Here is an 18,463-nt window from a genome sequence, read left to right on the forward strand (position 1 = left end):
ATTTCTTGCTTTTGCCACAGATTCCCCCAGCTGTGAGCCTTCCAACCTTCTAAGTATTCCTTTATATGTGGTTCAGAGTTCTGGGACCATCCCCTGAGGCTGCTTGGTCAGGTATTCTGTGTTGTTGTTGGCGGAGCTCTCTGCTATACGGCCACCCGATCCGCCATCTTGTTTGTTCTCTGCTCCCATTAAGATTTACAGCCTTGGAAACCCTGTACAGGGTCGCTAAGAGTCGGAACCAACTCCACGGCACATAACAACAACAACATCTTAGATGTGTCTTTAAAGGCATGAAAACAGAGTATTAAACAAGCCCAGTCTAATAATTGGTGTCTTTTAACTGAACAGTTTAGGTCATCAGTGTGTTTTGTAATTATTGGTATATTAAAATGCATTTCAATACCAGGTATCTATACCAGTGGCTGGAAACGGCAGCGCCTTCTCTGTCCATGGTCCTGTTCGCCAGCCGTCTGTTCTGACTGCTCTTGTGCTGACCTCTCGGGTCTGAGACGGTCTCACTCTCATGTCTCCATCATCCGTGAGAGCAGGGCGCCCTCTCTTTCACCCCTGAATATTTGAGCATACGTATATATGAAATTGTGGGAGAAAGATGAGGCTGTCTGCTCCCATAAGATTTACAGTCTCGGAAACCCTGTATAGGGTCGCCATGGGTCACAAGCAGCTCAATGGCAGTGGATTCTTTTAAAAACTAAGGGTGCTTCTCTACATAACTGAAACATTATCATAGCCAACCAAAATAATAGTTCTAGAATACCAACTCAGGTTATTTAGTCCATGTTAAAATTTCCTGGGCCCTATCCTTATTATTTTTAAATTTAAGACATTTATAAATTATATATAAGTTCTAGTGTACTATATGCATCATAACAAATATACAGAAAATAAAAGTTTAAAAGGAAGAGACTAAAAAATTAACCGGGATACTACTGTTTTCTTCGTATACCTCATTAGAAACTGCTGTTGGGCCTATATTTTCTTTTAGGAATCTTGGTGTGGCACTGTAGGATCAACACTAACTGTTAACCACAAGGTCAGCTGTTCAAACCCACCAGCTGCTCCTCAGAACCCTATGAAGGGTCACCTGTAAGTTGGAACCAATTGGACAGGCCTTAACATTTTCTTCTTTTTCTTTTTAAGGTTTTTATTGTGAATTGAGTAAAAATTTACAGGGCAGATCATCAGTTTTACAGTCAACAAATCATACACCTTGTTTCATTACAATGATTATAATCCCCTCCATGTACCATCAGTTAACAGTATTTCTCTCTATTCACTTTAGCTTTTTTTTTTAAAACACTCAGGCATATATAATAATTTAAACCACCAAAGGGCACATTCTGCCTCCTAGCTGCCATCTCTTAGTCCCTCACTTCCCATGAGTCTAGAGTCCTCAGCTGCTCCCTCTCTCCATGTTCCCCTCTCTGGTGTCGCTGCTTCTCTGGATAGGGTCCTGCACTCTGTTTGTGCTCTTCTCCCTTGATGATCCTAGAATACTATGTTTCTGGATGGTAAGATTAACCATTCCCCTGTTTATGTTACAAAACTTCTACCTTTAACATTGTGACAGTCTCAGTTAGTCATGAAAACAATTATTCACTGTTGAATCATAAGAATCTTATCTCCATCTCTTTTAACCAGACCCATCTAGACAAGATGAAAACTATTCAGTGGCGACTCTTTGTTTCCCCAACAACATTTTCTTTTAACTGTAGTTTTGACGAACAAGCATAGCCCATCTCATTGCTTTATTTCACTTTGTAGATACGCGTTCTTTTAACAAACGGAAAGTTTGTGTCAACCTTGCCTCAAGCAAGTCTATCAACGCCATTTTTCCCACAACACATGCTCAGTTCATGTATCTGTGTCCTGTTTTGGTCATTCTTGCAAAATTCCTGACATTTTCATCCTGCTATATAGCTAGCACACAGAATAGACTATCAAAATAGTGTCAGCATAACTTTTGTATATATCAGGAAGCCCCCTAACACCGTGTGACTTCTTTTATTGTGGTCTTAGCTTTATTGTGTTGGTCTGGAACAGAATGAGGCATGCCCGTAATTCCAAGTGCAGTAAAGTCAAAAAAGTAATTTGGAGAATGTCCATCTGCATGTTTTACCCGGATTTCCTTCTCTCCAGGCATTCTCGCTTGTTCTTTTTCTCTTGTATGTGTATACGAGGGGGCTCCAGAAAGTTTGTGGAGAAATTCCATTATCTTTCTATTGCATTTTTTACAAACCTTTTGATTTATAGAATTGATAGAGGTTTTCAGGATTCCTAAGAATCTGTAGAGTTTTATTTAAGTAAATCCACTGTCCTACCAGCATCTTTTGTTACAAGAGAAGGCATCCAGGACTCCAGGTTGCACTAAGCTCTTGTTTGGCATCAATGTCACTCCTGAAGAGTGGCAGGTCACTAATGGCTTAGTAGCGTGTCCCTCAGTGTGGGTTCCTCTGGTGTCTTGCCATGCCCAGGTTCAGATGAGGCGTTTTTAGCAGAAATACCACAGAAGAAATGTTCTTCGTCAGTGTATCAAATAAAGGAAGCCTGGGAGCGGTTTACATTCCAGTTAATAGTTTGAGGTGTTTCTGGTGACCCAAGAAATTGTGGGGAGCTATTACATGGGTGCCTGGTGTGGCACTGTGGGTTAATGCGCTAGACTGCAAAGTTGGTTTGAGCTGCAAGGTTGGCGGTTCAAGCTCAACAGTTGCTCCTTGGAAACCCTCTAGAGGGTCACTATGGGTCGGAACCGACTTGACGGCACTTCACAACGACAACAACATTACCTGGGTGCGGACCAGCTTGAAGTCACGGATTCTCAGGGAACTGGTTGTTATGGCTGATGTGGCCCTGTGAGGAACAGGAAAGGATGGGGAACCTGGGCCCCGGGACCGACAAACTGGGTCGGGCTGTCATATTTGTGAACAAGGAGCTGGCTGCATGGCCTCTGAGGTCCCTCCCAGCTCTCTCATGTCAGTGGTGTGAAATTTCCGAGGAGACTCTAGAGAAAACCTAAAAGGAAACTCCCCACACCTGTTAGCCTTCGTCCCATGGTCCCTGGGTGATGGATGACTCATGACAGCCTTTTGTGTTTCAGACGGACTATGAGGGTCAGGCCAAGAAACTTCTGGAGCTGCTGGAGCACACGGATGTGGTCATCGTGGCTGGAGGGGACGGGACCCTGCAGGAGGTACGGGAGTGGCTGCCGGCAGCGATTGCCCTGCCATTGCTTCCCGAGGATTGCTGCTGTCCGTGAGAACGGTGCTTCCAGTTGTCCTTCCGTACTTTTCTGTTGTGCTCTGTGGAAACCCTCTCCCCATCTCACACAGACAGCAGACTAGACCCGGAGATCAGGTTGTGCTGGGTGGGCTGGGCTGCTTCTGTTTTGAAGACCCTGATGGGGAAGAAGCAACCCCTCCTTGTGACAGAATTATGTTTCCAGGATGAGGAATGCTTCTGAGAAAACAAACCGAGGCTTTTGCTCCCACACAGATTTAAAAAGCCTTGGAAACCCTACACAGGGTTGCTGTGAGTCGGTTCACAACAACAACATAGAAGTCCATCCGTCCATTTGCACCTGTGGGTGCCCACTGTCCAGTAAACTCACAGGAGACACGGCTCCTGCTGGAGACACCCAGTCCTTGGTGGTTACCCATGACCTATGACCCAGGAAGGAGATGGCTATGCTTCATGGCCCCTGTGTGGATGGCCCGCCTCTGCTCTGCCCTCCGTCCTGTACACAGTAGATCATGCGGTGTCCTGTTTCTGGTCTCTTCATGGTGGCTGTCACAGCCAGAGCTCAGTCCTGTGTTTGATGTCGCAGTTAAGATCCTTCATAAGCAGCTTTGTCAAACTCGGTGCTGATTGTAATTGGTTTCAGGGCTTTCTAATGAGGTGTGAAGAATACTGATAGGGTGCCAAGAAGAATGTAGTCAACCTCAAATTACCCCTGAAATGCAGTGGAGGAGGAACATGTGTTCCTGGTGACGCACTGTTAAGTGCCTGACTGCAAACCCAAAGGGGGCGGGGGCCCTGCGGAGCAGCTCTGCCCTGTCCCATAGAGCAGCTGCGAGGCAGCATCAACTCCACAGCAGTGGGTGTGGTTTTTGCTTCTTTACAAACTGTTGTAAAGCAAGATGCCACCTCGAGTGTTTAATCACAACTGTGTGGAAACATGCACTGGTTAGTGCAAGAAAACCCAAAATACCGAAACCCACAGCTGTCGAGCGGCTGGTGAGCCAGCACCGCTGACCTTGTGGTTCAAGCTGACCTTGCAGTCCAGCACATTAACCCACAGCGCCACACCAGGACTTCTGTGGTTAGGGTGTTGTGGAGTGCTGTCGAGTCGGTTCTGATTCATAGCGACCCTGTGTAGGGTTTCCAAGGAGTGGCTGGTGAGCTTGAACCTCCCACCTTGTGGTTCAAACTGACCTTGAAGTCCACTGCTTTAACCCGCAACACCACACCAGGACTCTTGCAGTTAGGGTAGCCATAAATAAACCCTGACTTTGCCCTGACCTTACTACGGAAGTTGCCCTGTGTTTTAATATCCAGTACCTTTTTGTGACAGTTTCCAGGAAAACAGAAATGAGCTTGTTTATGGTATGTGAAGACTGAATCCAATTCTTTGATGATAAAAGAAAGAAATGTTGCTTGTAACCCTTCATGTTTTGATTTTTATGTTTTAACCTACATAGGTGATTACTGGAGTTCTTCGAAGAGCGGATGAGGTGAGCTGTAAAGAAACTCTTGACTTCTTGGAGGTTTTCTCCCCCTTTTCCATTTCTGGGGGTGCACTGAGGCCTCCTTGGGTTTTCGGAAGGGCGGTCTTATCTTCACTGCATTCTTTCTTCTATCCGTGAGTTCCCAGATGCGGCTTTGAATTCTAGCTCGTTTTCTTTTCCCTCTGGACGTCCTTGTCCTGAGACTGCTGTCCCATTGCTCCTCGAGGGGCCTGGGGAGGGAGGAGGGACTGGACACTCTGAGCCTCTCCCTGCAAAACTGACAGTTCCCCTCTTCCTTTCCCGCAGGCTGCCTTCAGTAAGATCCCCATTGGATTCATCCCGCTGGGCCAGAAGAGCAGCCTTAGCCAGACCCTCTTTACTAAAAGTGGAAACCAAGTCCAGTAGGTTGTCGTTGTCGAAAGGAGAAGCCTGCGTGTGTGGTGGGCACTTGGGGACCTGGCTCAGAGAGAAGCTGTCCTGTGGGCTGTGGGGCTGCTTGGACATGACCATCTGTCCTTAATGACCTCTGTCATCCACGGCAGTGCCCCCTCTCCAAACCTTCCTGCTGCCCTTTCTCTGGGTAGACACCTGTGGCATCTTTGCTTTCTGCATGCACGGAGACACGTGTCCCTGGGGGAGGCTGGGCCTATGGCCTTGATGTCAGAGGCGGAATCCACGAAGGAGTTGTTAAGCATGTGACTGAGTTCTGAAGTAGGTCTCCAGGCCTTTCTGCCTAGTGTACCTCAGTCTGGACGCTCTTCTGAAACCTGTTCACCATCCTGGCAACATGTCAGCCTCCCCTGCAGACTGCTGGCATGGTGGCTGTACATGGTGCATTGGCTGGGAATCGAACCCAGGTCTCCAGCATAGGAGGCACAAATTCTATAAGAATTCTCTCCTCCCCTGCTGCAGACCTGGGTTCGATTCTTGGCCAGTGCCCCATGCACAGTCACCTGTTGGTCAAGTCTTGTGTGCTGGTATACTGGGCAGGTTTTCACGGAGCTTCCAGACTCAAACATTTCTGAATAACGGTTGCCAGTGATGTCGAGGTGGACAGTTCAGCTGCCCTCTGCAGTTCATGTCCTGTTGCTTCTGTTTGTAATATAAACGTTTGTCAAGCTTGGTTGACAAGCACGTCCCGGGCTCGGGGTCAAGCAGACATTCTCCACCAGCTGCTCCAGGAGAGGCAGGCTTTGCTCTGTGTCTCCTACAAGCCTGGTCGTGCTGAACTTGTTTCCAGAGAGGGCAGAGCCGTGACTTTGGAATGATGTAGGTGCATCCTCAGCCTGAACCCGGTCTGCCCTGCTACCACGTGGCTTTATTTAGAACTTTCCGTTCTTGCTGGACAAGGATACGCTGGAGGCTGTGTCTCCACTGTCTTCTGTGAAGAAGTTTAGGGAACAGTATGTTGAAGTGATATGAAAGGGCTTCTGAGCTACAGCAGCATCTTGGGTTTCAAGTCAGTCTCCCAGAATCCCTCAGCCCCTCCATAAGCAGGCAGCACTTAGAGCAGGCAGGGGGCTCAGGGCCGCCGGGCAGCATTCAGGGCGGGTAGGGGGCTCAGGGCTGCTAGGCAGCGTTCAGGGCAGACACTGAGCACTTTGGGCCTTCCTCAGGGCTCCCTCCAGGACCATCAAATTCAGACCTGATGAATCTGAGCACTGGTCACACTGCCGGCCTTCTCCTGAACGAAAGCTCATTTTCTAAATTGCTCCTAACTTCCCGAGTACCATCAGTTTCCTGGAGGAAAGGGGGATAAAAGAGTATTAATAAAAATGAGAGAAAAAGATAGACTGTTTCTTTTTTGGTGCTGTGGGATCGGCACTGGACTGAGAAGCACAAAATCAACAGTTCAAACCCACCAGCTGCTCCTCGGAAACACTGTACAGGGTCGCTATGAGTTGGAACTGATTCAACAGCACTTAACAATAACTAGGGAACCCAAGTCTAATCACATACTGGAGTTAACGTTTATAGTGTTAAGATTTTAGGACAAGCACTAGACTGCTAACTGTAAGGTTTGCGGTTCACCCCCACCAGCCGCTCCTCGGAAACCCTATTTCCAAGGTTGGTGTGAGTCGGAACCGACTCAATGGCACTTAGCGACAGTAAAGGAACCCTGGTGTTGCAGAGGCTGCTAAATGCGCAGAGGGTGTTCGAACCTCCAGCTGCTCGGCAGGAGAAAGAGGTTGCATCTTCTTCTCTAACGAAGATAGTCTAGGAAGCCTGTGGACAGTTCTGCTCTGCCTCCAGGGTCGCTAGGAGTCACAGTGGACAATAATGACAAGATGTCTGAAGCTGTCAGAAAACACCGATCAAAGTCAATGTGCTTGATTTGGGCGTTTTCTGTATAGAGGCCTGATGAATGCCAAGTGTCAGGTGTGGGTCTCCCTTTGGGGTTCCATAGGTCTCCATAGGGTCTGTCCAGAAGGCAGCCTCACAAGGTAGAGAGAGGCACACCTTTGGAGTGAGACCTGAAGTCTAATTTGTATCATCTTGGCGATTCTTCTTATCCCCCTGACCCTCGTGTTCTCCCGTGTTTATTATACGCACAATAATAGTGCTTCTTGAGAAGATTATACGAAGCTAAACATAGGATGGTTAATAAGCCCTGAAAAGATATTCAGCATCATTAATCCTTAGGGAAATGCAAATTAAATCCATAATGAAATGCTGCTACGAGTCTGTTGTTGTTTAATTGCCGCTGAGTCAGATCCAGCGCAAAGCAACCATTGAGTAGGGTTTCCAAGGAATGGCTCGTTGGTTTGAACTGCTGACCTGTAGCTAGCAGTCTAGTGCTTGTCTTACAGCACCACACCGGGACATAGTGTTGTTGTTAAGTGCCATGGAGTCAGTTCGGACTTAACAGAGACCCTACTAGGGTTTCCGAGGAGCAGCTGGTGAAGCTCTGATCCTGCGTGGCCACACCAGGCTGATAGAACGGCTTCAGCAGAATCAGGAGGAAGGAAGGAAGGGACTGGCAACAAAAATGTGGAGCAAGGGGAAGTCACGTCACTGGTGGGAAGCACATGGCCACTTGGAGCTTCTTAGAAATGAAACCTAGCGTAACGTGCTAGGAGCTCTGATAGCATAGTGGTTACAAGTCAGGCTGCTAATTTCAAGGTCAACAGTTCAAAACCAGCAGTGGTCCCGCAGGAGAAAGATGAGGCTTTCTGCTCTTGTAAAGATTTGCAGCCTCAGAAACGCTGTAAGGGTCGCTATGAGTCGGAACCGACTCCATGGCACATACACCACCACCGCTTAAGGTGCAATTAGCAACCTCACTTTTTACATATTTACTCAAGAAAAAGGAAGCTACACAGACAAACAACCACAGTCATTGATTTGTAATTTCTAATAAAGCCCCCTGTCCATCCTGTGGTAAATGGCTGGAAGACTGCTCAGCACCGGAGAGAAAGCATCTACCCATACATCCAACAACATGAATGGATCTCCAACTCACACTGAGTGGGCGAAGCTGGACTGGTCTCACGGGTCTGGAATTCTGAAAGAGACAGAGCCATCGAGATAGAAAATGGGTCAGGAGCTGACGATGCCACAGGCGACTGACCACAGGGTCATGAGAGAACTTTGGGGGTCGTTGGACATGTTGCACGCCTCCATCCTGGTGGTTCCGTGACTGTGGTTGGCAAAGTTACAAGGGTGAATTTTTTCACAAGAAGTTAAAAAATTAACTTAGCCCTTTCAAACTTAGATCATTTTTCTTGCTTAAGGCGTTCTGGTGTAGCGTTGTAAGATAAGCTCTGGACTGCAAACCACAAGGTTGAAACCCACCAAACGCTCCTTGGAAACCCTATACAGGGTCGCTATGAGTCGGAACCGACTCGATGGCACTGAACAACAACAACAACCCTGTGTAGGGTTCCTGGGGTAGCTCCATACTATCACAAGGTTGGCAGTTCACACCCACCAGCTGCTGCTCAGAAACACTACACAGGGTCGCTATGAGTCGGAACCTACCAGACGGCATTTCACATGTCATAAAGACCAATTACAATGTTTACAGCTTATTTTTAACCAGTGATAACTGCCTCCGCACAGTGTCTAGACTCAGTAACGGTTAAATAAATCAGTCATCAGTATGAGCGTCCTCTTGCAAAGCTTTCTCTAGGTTCTGGTCAGAGCCCGCCGCTGTATTCCTATCAGGATTCCACCCTGCCCTCTGTCCCCTCTTGAAATCTTTGAGCCTGATCCCATCGCTCATGCTCTGGGAAGTGATGTGGTTATGTGTGTGTGTGTTGGAGGGGAGGGGCAGGGACGGTAGCTGGTTGTATGTTGTGGGATGGTGTGGTTGTGTGTGGGTGTAGAGGGGGTTAAAGGGACATGGTCATGGGTGTGTGCATGTGGATGTTTGTGTGTGTGTAAAGGTGTGGTTGTGTGTAAGGATGTGGCTATGTGTGTGTCTGCTAGCATGTGCCTGGGAGTGGGTGGGGTCTGTTGCTCCTTCACTCCACCCCTCCCTCTCATTGTCTCATAGACACATTACCAATGCCGCCCTCGCCATTGTGAAAGGAGAGACAGTCCCACTTGATGTCTTGCAGATCAAGGTACAGTCTTTTCTTCCTATCTCTTAAAAATTAAGAAAAAAAAAAAAACTTCTAGTTTTCCTAGCTTCATACTTTATACATTCTGCAATCAACACTCATGGAAGCAGCAGTCAAGAAATGAAAAAAAAAAAAAAGGAAATGACGTTTCGCATTTGTTGTTGTTAACTGCTATCAAATGGGTTCTGATCCATAGTGACCCTGTATAGGGTTTCTTGGGAGTGGCTGGTGAGCTTGAACCGCCGACCTTGCATTCAGACCAATCTTAAGGTCCAGCGCATTAACCCGCAGCACCACACCAGGACTCCTTACTTTTTGCATTAGGCACAGTTTGACGTGTTAAAAAGTAAAGAGATCAGTTTGAGGACTTACGTGTGCCTGAATCCAGCCAGGGTATTTTCATTTGCCTCATCTCATCTGGTAGCGTAGTGGTTACGAATCGGGCTGCGAACCTTAAGGTCAGTGGTTCGAAATTACCAGCCGCTTCGCGGGAGAAAGATGAGGCTTTCTACTCCCGTAAAGATTTACACCCTCGGAAACCCTGTACAGGGTCGCTATGGGTCGGAACCGACTCGACGGCACTTAACAACAACAACATCTCATCTGCATGTGAGAGTGTGGTGGCTCCGTTGGATAAGCACTGGACTGCAAACTGTAAGGTCGGCAGTTTAAGCCCACCACCCGATGAGGCTTTCTGCTCCCATAACAATTTAAAGCCTCCGAAACCCTATACAGGGTCACTATGAGTCTACTCCACAGACTTTTACAACAACAACATAAGCATGTGAAAGGTGGACGGTGAGTAAGGAAGACTGGAGAAGAATATTAAAAGTACCCTGGACTGCCGGAACAAACGAATGTGTGTGGGAAGAAATGCAGTCACAGTGGTCCTTGGAAGAGAGGAGGGTGAGACCTGGACATGTTCTCAGGAGGGACTGGTCCCTGGAGAAGGATGTCATGCTTGGTCAAGTGGAGGGTCAGCGACAAAGAGGAAGAACCCCCAATGAGTTGATTGACATCACTGCAGCAGCAGTGGGCTCCAGCTAACAATTGTGAGGCTGGTCCTGGACTGGGCAGTGTAGTGTCCTGTTGTGTACAGGGTCACCGTGAATCTGAAGGGACGTGCCAGCACCTGGCAACAACAAGGAACTAGCTGCCACTGAGAGCCTGTCTGCAGAAACTGGACATGGCTCCGCCCCTTCTTCCCACAGGCCTCGCTGCTTCTCCGCTGGGTTCCAGTGTCTATTCCATAGACCACACAGAGCTCAGACACCACACTCACAGCTGTGAGGTTTCTTAGGCAAATTAGGGTACAATTCAGGGTCAGAAATGCTCAGGGCCGGTTCTTTCTGTCAGGACAGCCTCTCCGCCCTGGCAGTGGTACGAAGCTTCGGGTAGATGCTCACAGGGCACACCACTCCACTGCAAGCCTTAGCCTAGAGGCACGTGGCTCTGGCTCCCCCACTTAAGTGCCTGAATGCACCCCACTCTGCAGGCGAGGCTACTGCCCAGAGTCACTCAGCTGGACTTGCTCCGTGGGCTGGGAAGGCCTCCGCTCTGCCTGCTGCTCTGGTTCTTGGTTCAGCTGCTGCTCCTCTGCCCCTCCTCTGGGGTCACAGTGTTCAGCCCATGGGTCCTGAAGGTTCAACACGGGCGTTTCTGGGTCCAGATGACACATTGCAGTCTTGGCTTCTCTTTGATGGTAGTGAGATCCACCTTTCTGCTTCCGAGGTGGCTCATTTTAAACCCAAGTTTTCACAATCACAATGAAGTCAGTCATTCACAGATGAATCATAGCATCCTATCAGCCTCTCTCCCAACTTCTGTGACCCAGAGCCACCAGGGAAGAGTCAGTTGATAGGAGTTAGAAAGATGACATCAGGAAGAGACATTAATCATTGACGCCACCACAGTTTCATTCCACTCTACAGCGGGGTACTGTGGGCTAGAGCTGGCTCAAGGGCACCTAACAACAACAGGAGCAACAAAAACATATCACAAATGTGTGCCTGCCTGTTTGTCTCGGCTGTCTCCTGACCATCTGCCTCTCGCTGCTCCCCAGCCCTGTCTAAAATCTGCGTGACTATAGCACGTCGGCTTGGTGGACAGCCGGCCACGCACATTGCTGGGGGCTTGCAGGTTCCAGCCGCTCTTTTAAAGTTGCTGTGCTCACCTTCCAGGGTGACAAGGAACAGCCCGTGTTCGCCATGACTGGCCTGCGATGGGGGTCCTTCCGGGACGCCGGAGTCAAAGTCAGCAAGTAAGCCCTCCTCTTCTGTCTCTTAAGATGTGGTGGTCTTATGGGGATAAGTCTGGGGGCCTAGAGGTGAAAAAAAGAGGCCATCTGCTCGGAAACCCTATGGGCAGTCTGTTCTGTAGGGTTATTGGGCTTTGGGTTGGAGGCTGGAGTACGTGGAACAATAGGGTCAGGGCCATCAGAGAGGCTCATGGTCCTGTAGAAAGGTTTGCCCGGTTTCCCCAACATTGGCCAGTCAGTGGCTGGAGAAGAGAAGAGCGTGGTATCTGTTATTGGCCCACGCTGACAGGTCCCGTGCAGGCCAGCCTTCAGGCAGAGCTGGGAGCTGGCCCCCTGTAGCTCACCTCACTGGGCACCAAGGGCAGTGTGGCCACCACCCAGACCTTTCCTGTCCTGGCGAGCTTCTCCCCAGTTACTTCCTGAGGCCTAGCACTTAGAACATGGCTGTCCCCATGGAGAAGGACGGAGGAGGAACATCTCCAGGACGGAGATGGCCCTGGAGAACCCAGGAGGCTTCCTCGGGGCCTGAGTCACCCCTTGATCTTGTGCCGGCTCCTGTCCCAGGCGGCCCAGCACCCTCTCTTACTGCCCTCTCATTTGCTTCCTTTATTATCCCCCCTGATGAGGTTTCTGGCAGCGGAATGTCAAAAGAGAGATATTACAGTGCATATTACACACATAGCATTCTTAAATATTTCACATCTTATTTGCAAGTACACATGGCTATATCTTAATTCCAGAAATTGCCTTGTATTTGATCTGTGATCTCAAATTCCCACAGCTCACCACGAGGTAGTGCTTAGCTTCTCCTGGAGAAGTCTGATACTGCCTTCCTTCCATAGTGTGTTCATCAGCCCTAAGCATGGCCACAGGTCAGCCCTGTTAGATGCCTCAAGTGATTCTCAGTGTTTGTATTTTTAATAGGCTTTATTTTTTAGGACCGTAGAATTTTATAAAAACAATTGTGCAGAAACTACAGAGTTCCCATGCACCCCGTTTCTCTGTTACTCTCGTCTTGCTTGACTGTGGGTGTGTTTGCTACAACTAATGCACCAACACTGATACGGCATTATTGACCAGAGTCCATAGGTGACATTGGGGCGCCCTGTCTGAGTTGGACAGTCCTGTGGGGATCTTGATTGCTTTCTGAATGATGAGCTTTAAAGTCCTGGCACTTGTCACTTGGTACCAGTGAGTAGCTGTATGTCTGAGGGAATGGAGTCAGGATGTGAGGCTTGTCCCCATCGAGAGGTGTCCTTCTAGCTGCACAGGAAAAGAAGACTATAAAGACCTTTGTAAAAATAAAACCTATCGGACGGTGTGGGGAGAGGAATTCCTTTGTGTGGTCTGATGCTTTGGCTCTTTGGAAAAAACAGCTTGCAATGAAGACATGGACTGAGTTCAACCACGCTCCGTAGACTCCCATTAACCTGGAAATGAAAGAGAGCAGAGGAAGGGCTGGTTGGTCCAAAGACCTGGGGATACCTGAGCCCATGGACAAGGACATAGCCACAGAGGGCTAGAGCTGAGAGTGAAGCATCTAGCTGATATGAAGTGAGGGGAGATGCAATTGTAAACGTAGAAGTTTTGTAACAAAAACAAGGAAGTAGTTAATCTTACAGTCCAGAAACAGAGGATCCTAGGACCATCAAGGGAGATGAGCACAAGCAGAATGCAGGACCCTATCCAGAGACGCAGCAACATCAGAGATGGGGACATGGAGAGAGGGAGCAGCTGAGGACTGTAGACTCGGAAGAGAGGGACTGAGTGCTGGTGGCCAGGAGGCAGGCTTGCAGAATGTGCCCTTTGGTGGTTTAAATTATTATATATACCTGAGTGTTTTGTTTTTTTTTTAAAAAAGAGCTAAAATGAATAACGAGAAATACTGTTAACTGATGGTACACGGAGGGGATTATAATTATTGTACTAAAACAAAGTATATGATTTATTGAATGTAAAACTGATGCTCTGCCCTGTAAACTTTCACCCAATTCCATGGAGCTGCTAGTGGGCTTGAACCGTTGACCTTGTGGTTCGCAGTCCAGGGCTTATCCTACAGCACCACACCAGGACTCCCTGTCAGTATGGGTTGTTACTGTTAGTGCCATCGAGTCGATTCTGACTCAGCAACCCTGTATCGGGTTTCCCAGGAGTGACTGCTGGGTTTGAACCATGGACCTCAGGGTTTGCAGTCCAGTGCTTATCCTGTGTAGCACCACAGTGTATTCCGTCACACACAGCCATGATGGTTCCATTACTTTTAGTGTCCAGCTTTCTCCATTCATAAGCCCCAAAGGCAGGAATTTTACACACTATAGCTCTTCTGTTACCGCCACAGCCACCGTAGGTGATAAGTCAGCAGGTACGATGGGGCAGGAAGTGGCAGCTTGTGCCTCCTTGTGAATTCTGACCTGTCATCTCTGTGTCTTCGGCATCTTCTCTGGATTTGCTGTTTTGTTGTGGTGAGCCGTCGAGTCAGGTTTAGAAATAGTCAACAGACTGTTTTCATTCTTGGGAGCTCTGGGGGGGCTCTGGGCTTGGCGCGGGAGTACTAATGGCAAAGTCAGCAGTGCCAAGCCCCCAGCCGCTCTGCTCACACGAAGGTGGACCGTTCTGCTCGGCTCTGTGGAATCGTCGTGAGTCACAATCGACTCGGCAGCAGTGGGTGGTTTGGTTTGGGGTTTTCATTTTCATGCTCAGAGTTAACATTTGTACTTTGAAACTGACTCACATGCGTGTGAGGCTACAGTGACGCACACATAGTTGTACGGTGTGTGTGTGTGTGTGTGTGTGTGAGGTTGACCAGGCGGTTAGCCTGTGAGCCCTCCGCTCCCGGCGTCTGCATTTCTGTGTGGTTTTGTTCTCCGCTCCAAGAGCTGCTTTCTCGAATGCCCATCCTCCACATTTGCTGGCTGGGAGAATACTTGGCAGCGATGTGGTTTCACAGGCCTGACCCATCACTGGAGTCCGTCTGCTGAACGCCATTGGAGACCGTTGGACGTGCATTGCTGTGATACCCGTTCCAGGAGGCCCCAGTGCACATACCTCCAGGGGCAGCACCCACAGAGGAGGGCTGGGTCAGGGCACCGCCGCCGCGCTAATCGACTCTCATCTTGCTCCCTCTCAGATACTGGTATCTCGGGCCACTGAAGACCAAGGCTGCCCACTTTTTCAGCACGCTTCAGGTAAGTGGAGTTTACACTTACCTGTGACGTGCGCATTTGGGATTCTTTCTAAAGTCCCTACTCTGGAGCTAAGTGACATGTTCCATCACTGGAATGGGGCCAACGAAGGCACCCTGCCCTTTACCTAAGCCCTGCATACACCCCATAGAGCCTGGTGGCTCCTGTTTTGATCAGCAGCCACCTCTCACCTACCAGCTCACTCCCTTCATGACCACGCAGCCCCACGGCTCCTTTGTCTTCAACGCCCTCTTCCCGCAGCCTGCTCATTCCTGTCCTCACGCTCACTGGGCAGACCTGAACAGCTTGGCCTGGACCTTTTCCAGTGTCGTGTGTCCGTATCCGTGTCTAGGACATCATGCTGGGTAAAGTGGAGGGTCAGCGAAAAAGAGGGAGACCCCAAAAGTGCTGGACTGGCACAGTGACATCAGCAACGGGCTCAAGTGTAACAACAGCTGTGAGATGGTTCAGAACCGGGCCGAGCCTCCCTAGGATGTGCACAGGGTCACTGTGGGTCAGAACCACCTCGTCGGCACCTGACAGCAACATAGCCAACCAGACTTGTGTCTCTATCCGTAGATTTCTAATGGTTTCAGCCAGTGGCTGTTGCGGTGGTCAGCACCACGGTCAGCACCATGGTCAGGCAGTCCCCTCATTAGAGAAAGCGCTATTGTGACTGTTGTTGTTGTTGTTGTTGTGTGCCATGGAGTCGGTTCTGACCCAGAGCGACCCTGTACAGGGTTTCCGAGGCTATAAATCTTTACCGGAGCAGAAAACCTCATCTTTCTCCTGCGGAACAACTGGTAGTTTCGGACTACTAACCTTAAGGTTCGCAGCCCAATTCATAACCACTACGCAACCAGAGCTCCTTGGTGCTGTGTCTAGATGTCCCAAAACGTTGGCATCGAGGCAAGCTCGGTGCAGACCCGCACAGACGCTGACAGGGAAGTGCTCCCTAGCTGTGGACAAAGTGCCACAGCCGATGCCAACCAAAGGCGCCAGCTCACAGTCTAGAAATGGGCAGACGGAATGTCCAGTGTTAATATCTAGAGCACTGAGCTGTTTTTCTAATATTAAAGTAATACATGCTCATTGCAGAACTTTTGGCAAATATAGCTTCACCTTCTGACATAAACCCCAATTGGATTAAAGAATTAAATTTTAAAAATAACCCCACCACAGAATGGGAGTCAAGTCAACATTAAGAGCAGGCTTTCTGAGCTCGGCAGCTGGGGTGTGGCTCCCTAGGGTGAGAAGCGTGGTCAGCATTGGGGGACGGGGCAAGAAAGTAAGTGCCTGTGTAAATGTGGGACCCGGGAGACGCAAAGTCAAACCCGACATGTATCTTGCCCTCCAGAGGAGATTGCATGCGGCAGGGAGGAATGTGGTGGTTTTCAGTCTGGAGACGCTGGGACGGGAAGACAGGAGGGGCATTGAGGGCAGCGTCTGGGTCTCCCCACAGGGAAGGTGGTCTCATGCCAGGTCTGGGTCCCCCCATGGGGAAGGTGGTCTCATGTCAGGTCTGGGTCCCCCCACAGGGAAGGTGGTCTCATGTCAGGTCTGGGTCCCCCCACGGGGAAGGTGGCTCTCGTGCCAAGTCTGGGTTCCCCCACGGGGAAGGTGGTCTCTTGTCAGGTCTGGGTCCCCCCACACACAGATCAACCCGCTGCTGTGAAGTCTGTTCAGACACAGGGCAGAGTAGAGCTCCCCTGTAGGACCGTAATCTTTACGGGGGCGCTGTAGGATGTCAGGAAATGAAGCTGGTGTAGAGTGGGGGCAGGTGTGGCTGTTGGATGTGGTTCTGACTTCCATCCTCCACACACTGGGGTTGAGGACGTCTTGAGCACAGTCCAGCCGTTTGGCCTCAGTGTGGACAGTGACTGAATGTGGACCAGCCAGAGGCCGCAGAGCCATGGCGATTACAGAGCTTGACTGTTAACTGAAAGATCAGTGGTTCAAACCCACCAGCCGCTCCCATGCAGGTCATGTACTTGGAAACCCTGTGGGCAGTTCTGTTTGGTCACACAGGGTTGCTATGAGTTGGTGTTGACTCGGTGGTACACACCAGCAGGCCAAAGGCAAGGGCCCCAGTGACAGACCAGGCCAGAAGCGATACCGTTGTGACCAAGGCGGTAGCCGTATGTCTAGGCAGAGAGGGCAAGTTAGGGTTCCCAGACTTCTGGGCGGACGGACTAGAGCGGGGTTTCCTGGTAACGTTAATGATGGCAGAAGCAGGTGGAGGTCATGAAGAGGGAGTTTTCTGTTGGGCTCTTGCTGAGAGGCTGGCGGTGCAGACACCCTCGTGGTGATTTGAGCCTGTGAGTCAGTCCGCAGAGAGGTCTGACTGAAGGAGCGGCTTCAGCTGTTGTGCCTGGGTGCCATGGAGACGATGGGTTCCTGCAGGAGCAGGTGGCAGGAGAACCCTGAGGAAGACAAGCATGGAAGGAGCTAGACACGGTGACTGAGAGAGTCTGAGGGGACGGAGGTGACACCAGAGTCAATCAGGGTGGGCTACCAGGAAGAAAGAATTCCAATAGAGACGGGACATTGGTCATTGGGTTGGGCAGTCGAGTTTGCTGATGACCTCCAGAGTGGACACAGTTAGGAACTAAATGGAAGATCGGACGTGGACACTGCATGTATAGCTCCTCCGTTAAGAGTCTGGACTCGGAGGGACGGGGGAGAAGAAACCAGGTTTGTGTGAGTCTAAAGGGGTGGGAGAGAAGAAACAAAGGCTGTGAGGCTGTGGACCCCTGGTGTGGCGCTGTAGCATAAGCACTGGACTGCAAACCCCAAGGTTGGTGGTTCAAACCCCACTTAATAACCACAGTGTGAGCCATGGGGTCGGCATGGTTGTGTTGTCTTCATCAGAGACTTTTCCGTACGCGGAGGAAAAGACGAGGAAGTGTGAAGGTTCAGGAGACAGGAAGGATGACTGAGTTGGCAAGCTCCCTGGGTCGGGGGCAGGGCCCGGGACCCTCACCTTGGATGGGGGAGGGCAGTGAAGGAAGGTCCAGGTGGTGGAAGGACTGTAGGACGCGCAGTGGACGGCCGAGAGTGAGGTGGGTGTGGGGCACCAGGAGCGTTGGAGCAGTGGGGACCCGAGAGCAGGAGCATGGGTGACGCCCCATGGACCACTTTGGGGTGAGTTTTCTTTCCTCTCAGTCCTCCAGCAATACTGAGATGTGCTGTGGGGACGGTTCTGACGCATAGCCACCCTGCAGGACAGTGTCCACCTGTCATTTTTAAGGAAGCAAACTGCTTCCATGGAGTAGCTGATGGGTTAGAACCACCAACCTTTTGATCAGCAGCTGAGTTCGTACCCAGTGCGCCACCAGGTCTTCTTCTCATGGTTGGAGCAAAAGTCAAACCCAAACCCACGGCCATCATCGTTTCCAACGTCACAGGCTGTAGGGCAGGTGGAGCCGACTCGTGGGCTTCCGCAGCTGCCGTCTTTATAGAGCAGACTGCCAGTCTTCCTCTTGTAGATGGCTGGTGATGCTGAGAGGTAATATAATAGGATCATTCAATTTTTGGAGGATTTTAGAAGTTAGCCCTGACCCCAGAACCCAGAACCCCCCATGCCATTGGTTTGATTCTAGCAGTGGGACAGTAGGGTTTCTGAGACGCAGAAATCTGAAACCCACTGACCGGACCCGCCCAGAATCAGCTCTTGGGGGCACATGTTGGGGTGAGCGAGGACCAGGCAAGATGACA

At 49.9% G+C, this 18,463-nt stretch overlaps 1 protein-coding gene across 1 annotated transcript in view; it reads left to right on the forward strand.

Moving 5' to 3' along the window:
* The window catches only part of AGK (acylglycerol kinase), a 53,834-nt gene that overhangs the window by 27,430 nt on the left and 7,941 nt on the right, over positions 1–18,463 (forward strand). Inside the window, exons 5-10 of the mRNA XM_006861253.1 lie at positions 3,116–3,208; positions 4,716–4,748; positions 5,049–5,143; positions 9,241–9,310; positions 11,488–11,567; positions 14,692–14,749. Of these exons, the coding sequence (XP_006861315.1) occupies positions 3,116–3,208; positions 4,716–4,748; positions 5,049–5,143; positions 9,241–9,310; positions 11,488–11,567; positions 14,692–14,749 (429 nt within the window). The remainder of the gene's footprint in view (positions 1–3,115; positions 3,209–4,715; positions 4,749–5,048; positions 5,144–9,240; positions 9,311–11,487; positions 11,568–14,691; positions 14,750–18,463) is intronic.

Source organism: Chrysochloris asiatica, unplaced genomic scaffold, assembly GCF_000296735.1.
Source record: "Chrysochloris asiatica unplaced genomic scaffold, ChrAsi1.0 scaffold00041, whole genome shotgun sequence".
Lineage (NCBI taxonomy): Eukaryota > Metazoa > Chordata > Mammalia > Afrosoricida > Chrysochloridae > Chrysochloris > Chrysochloris asiatica.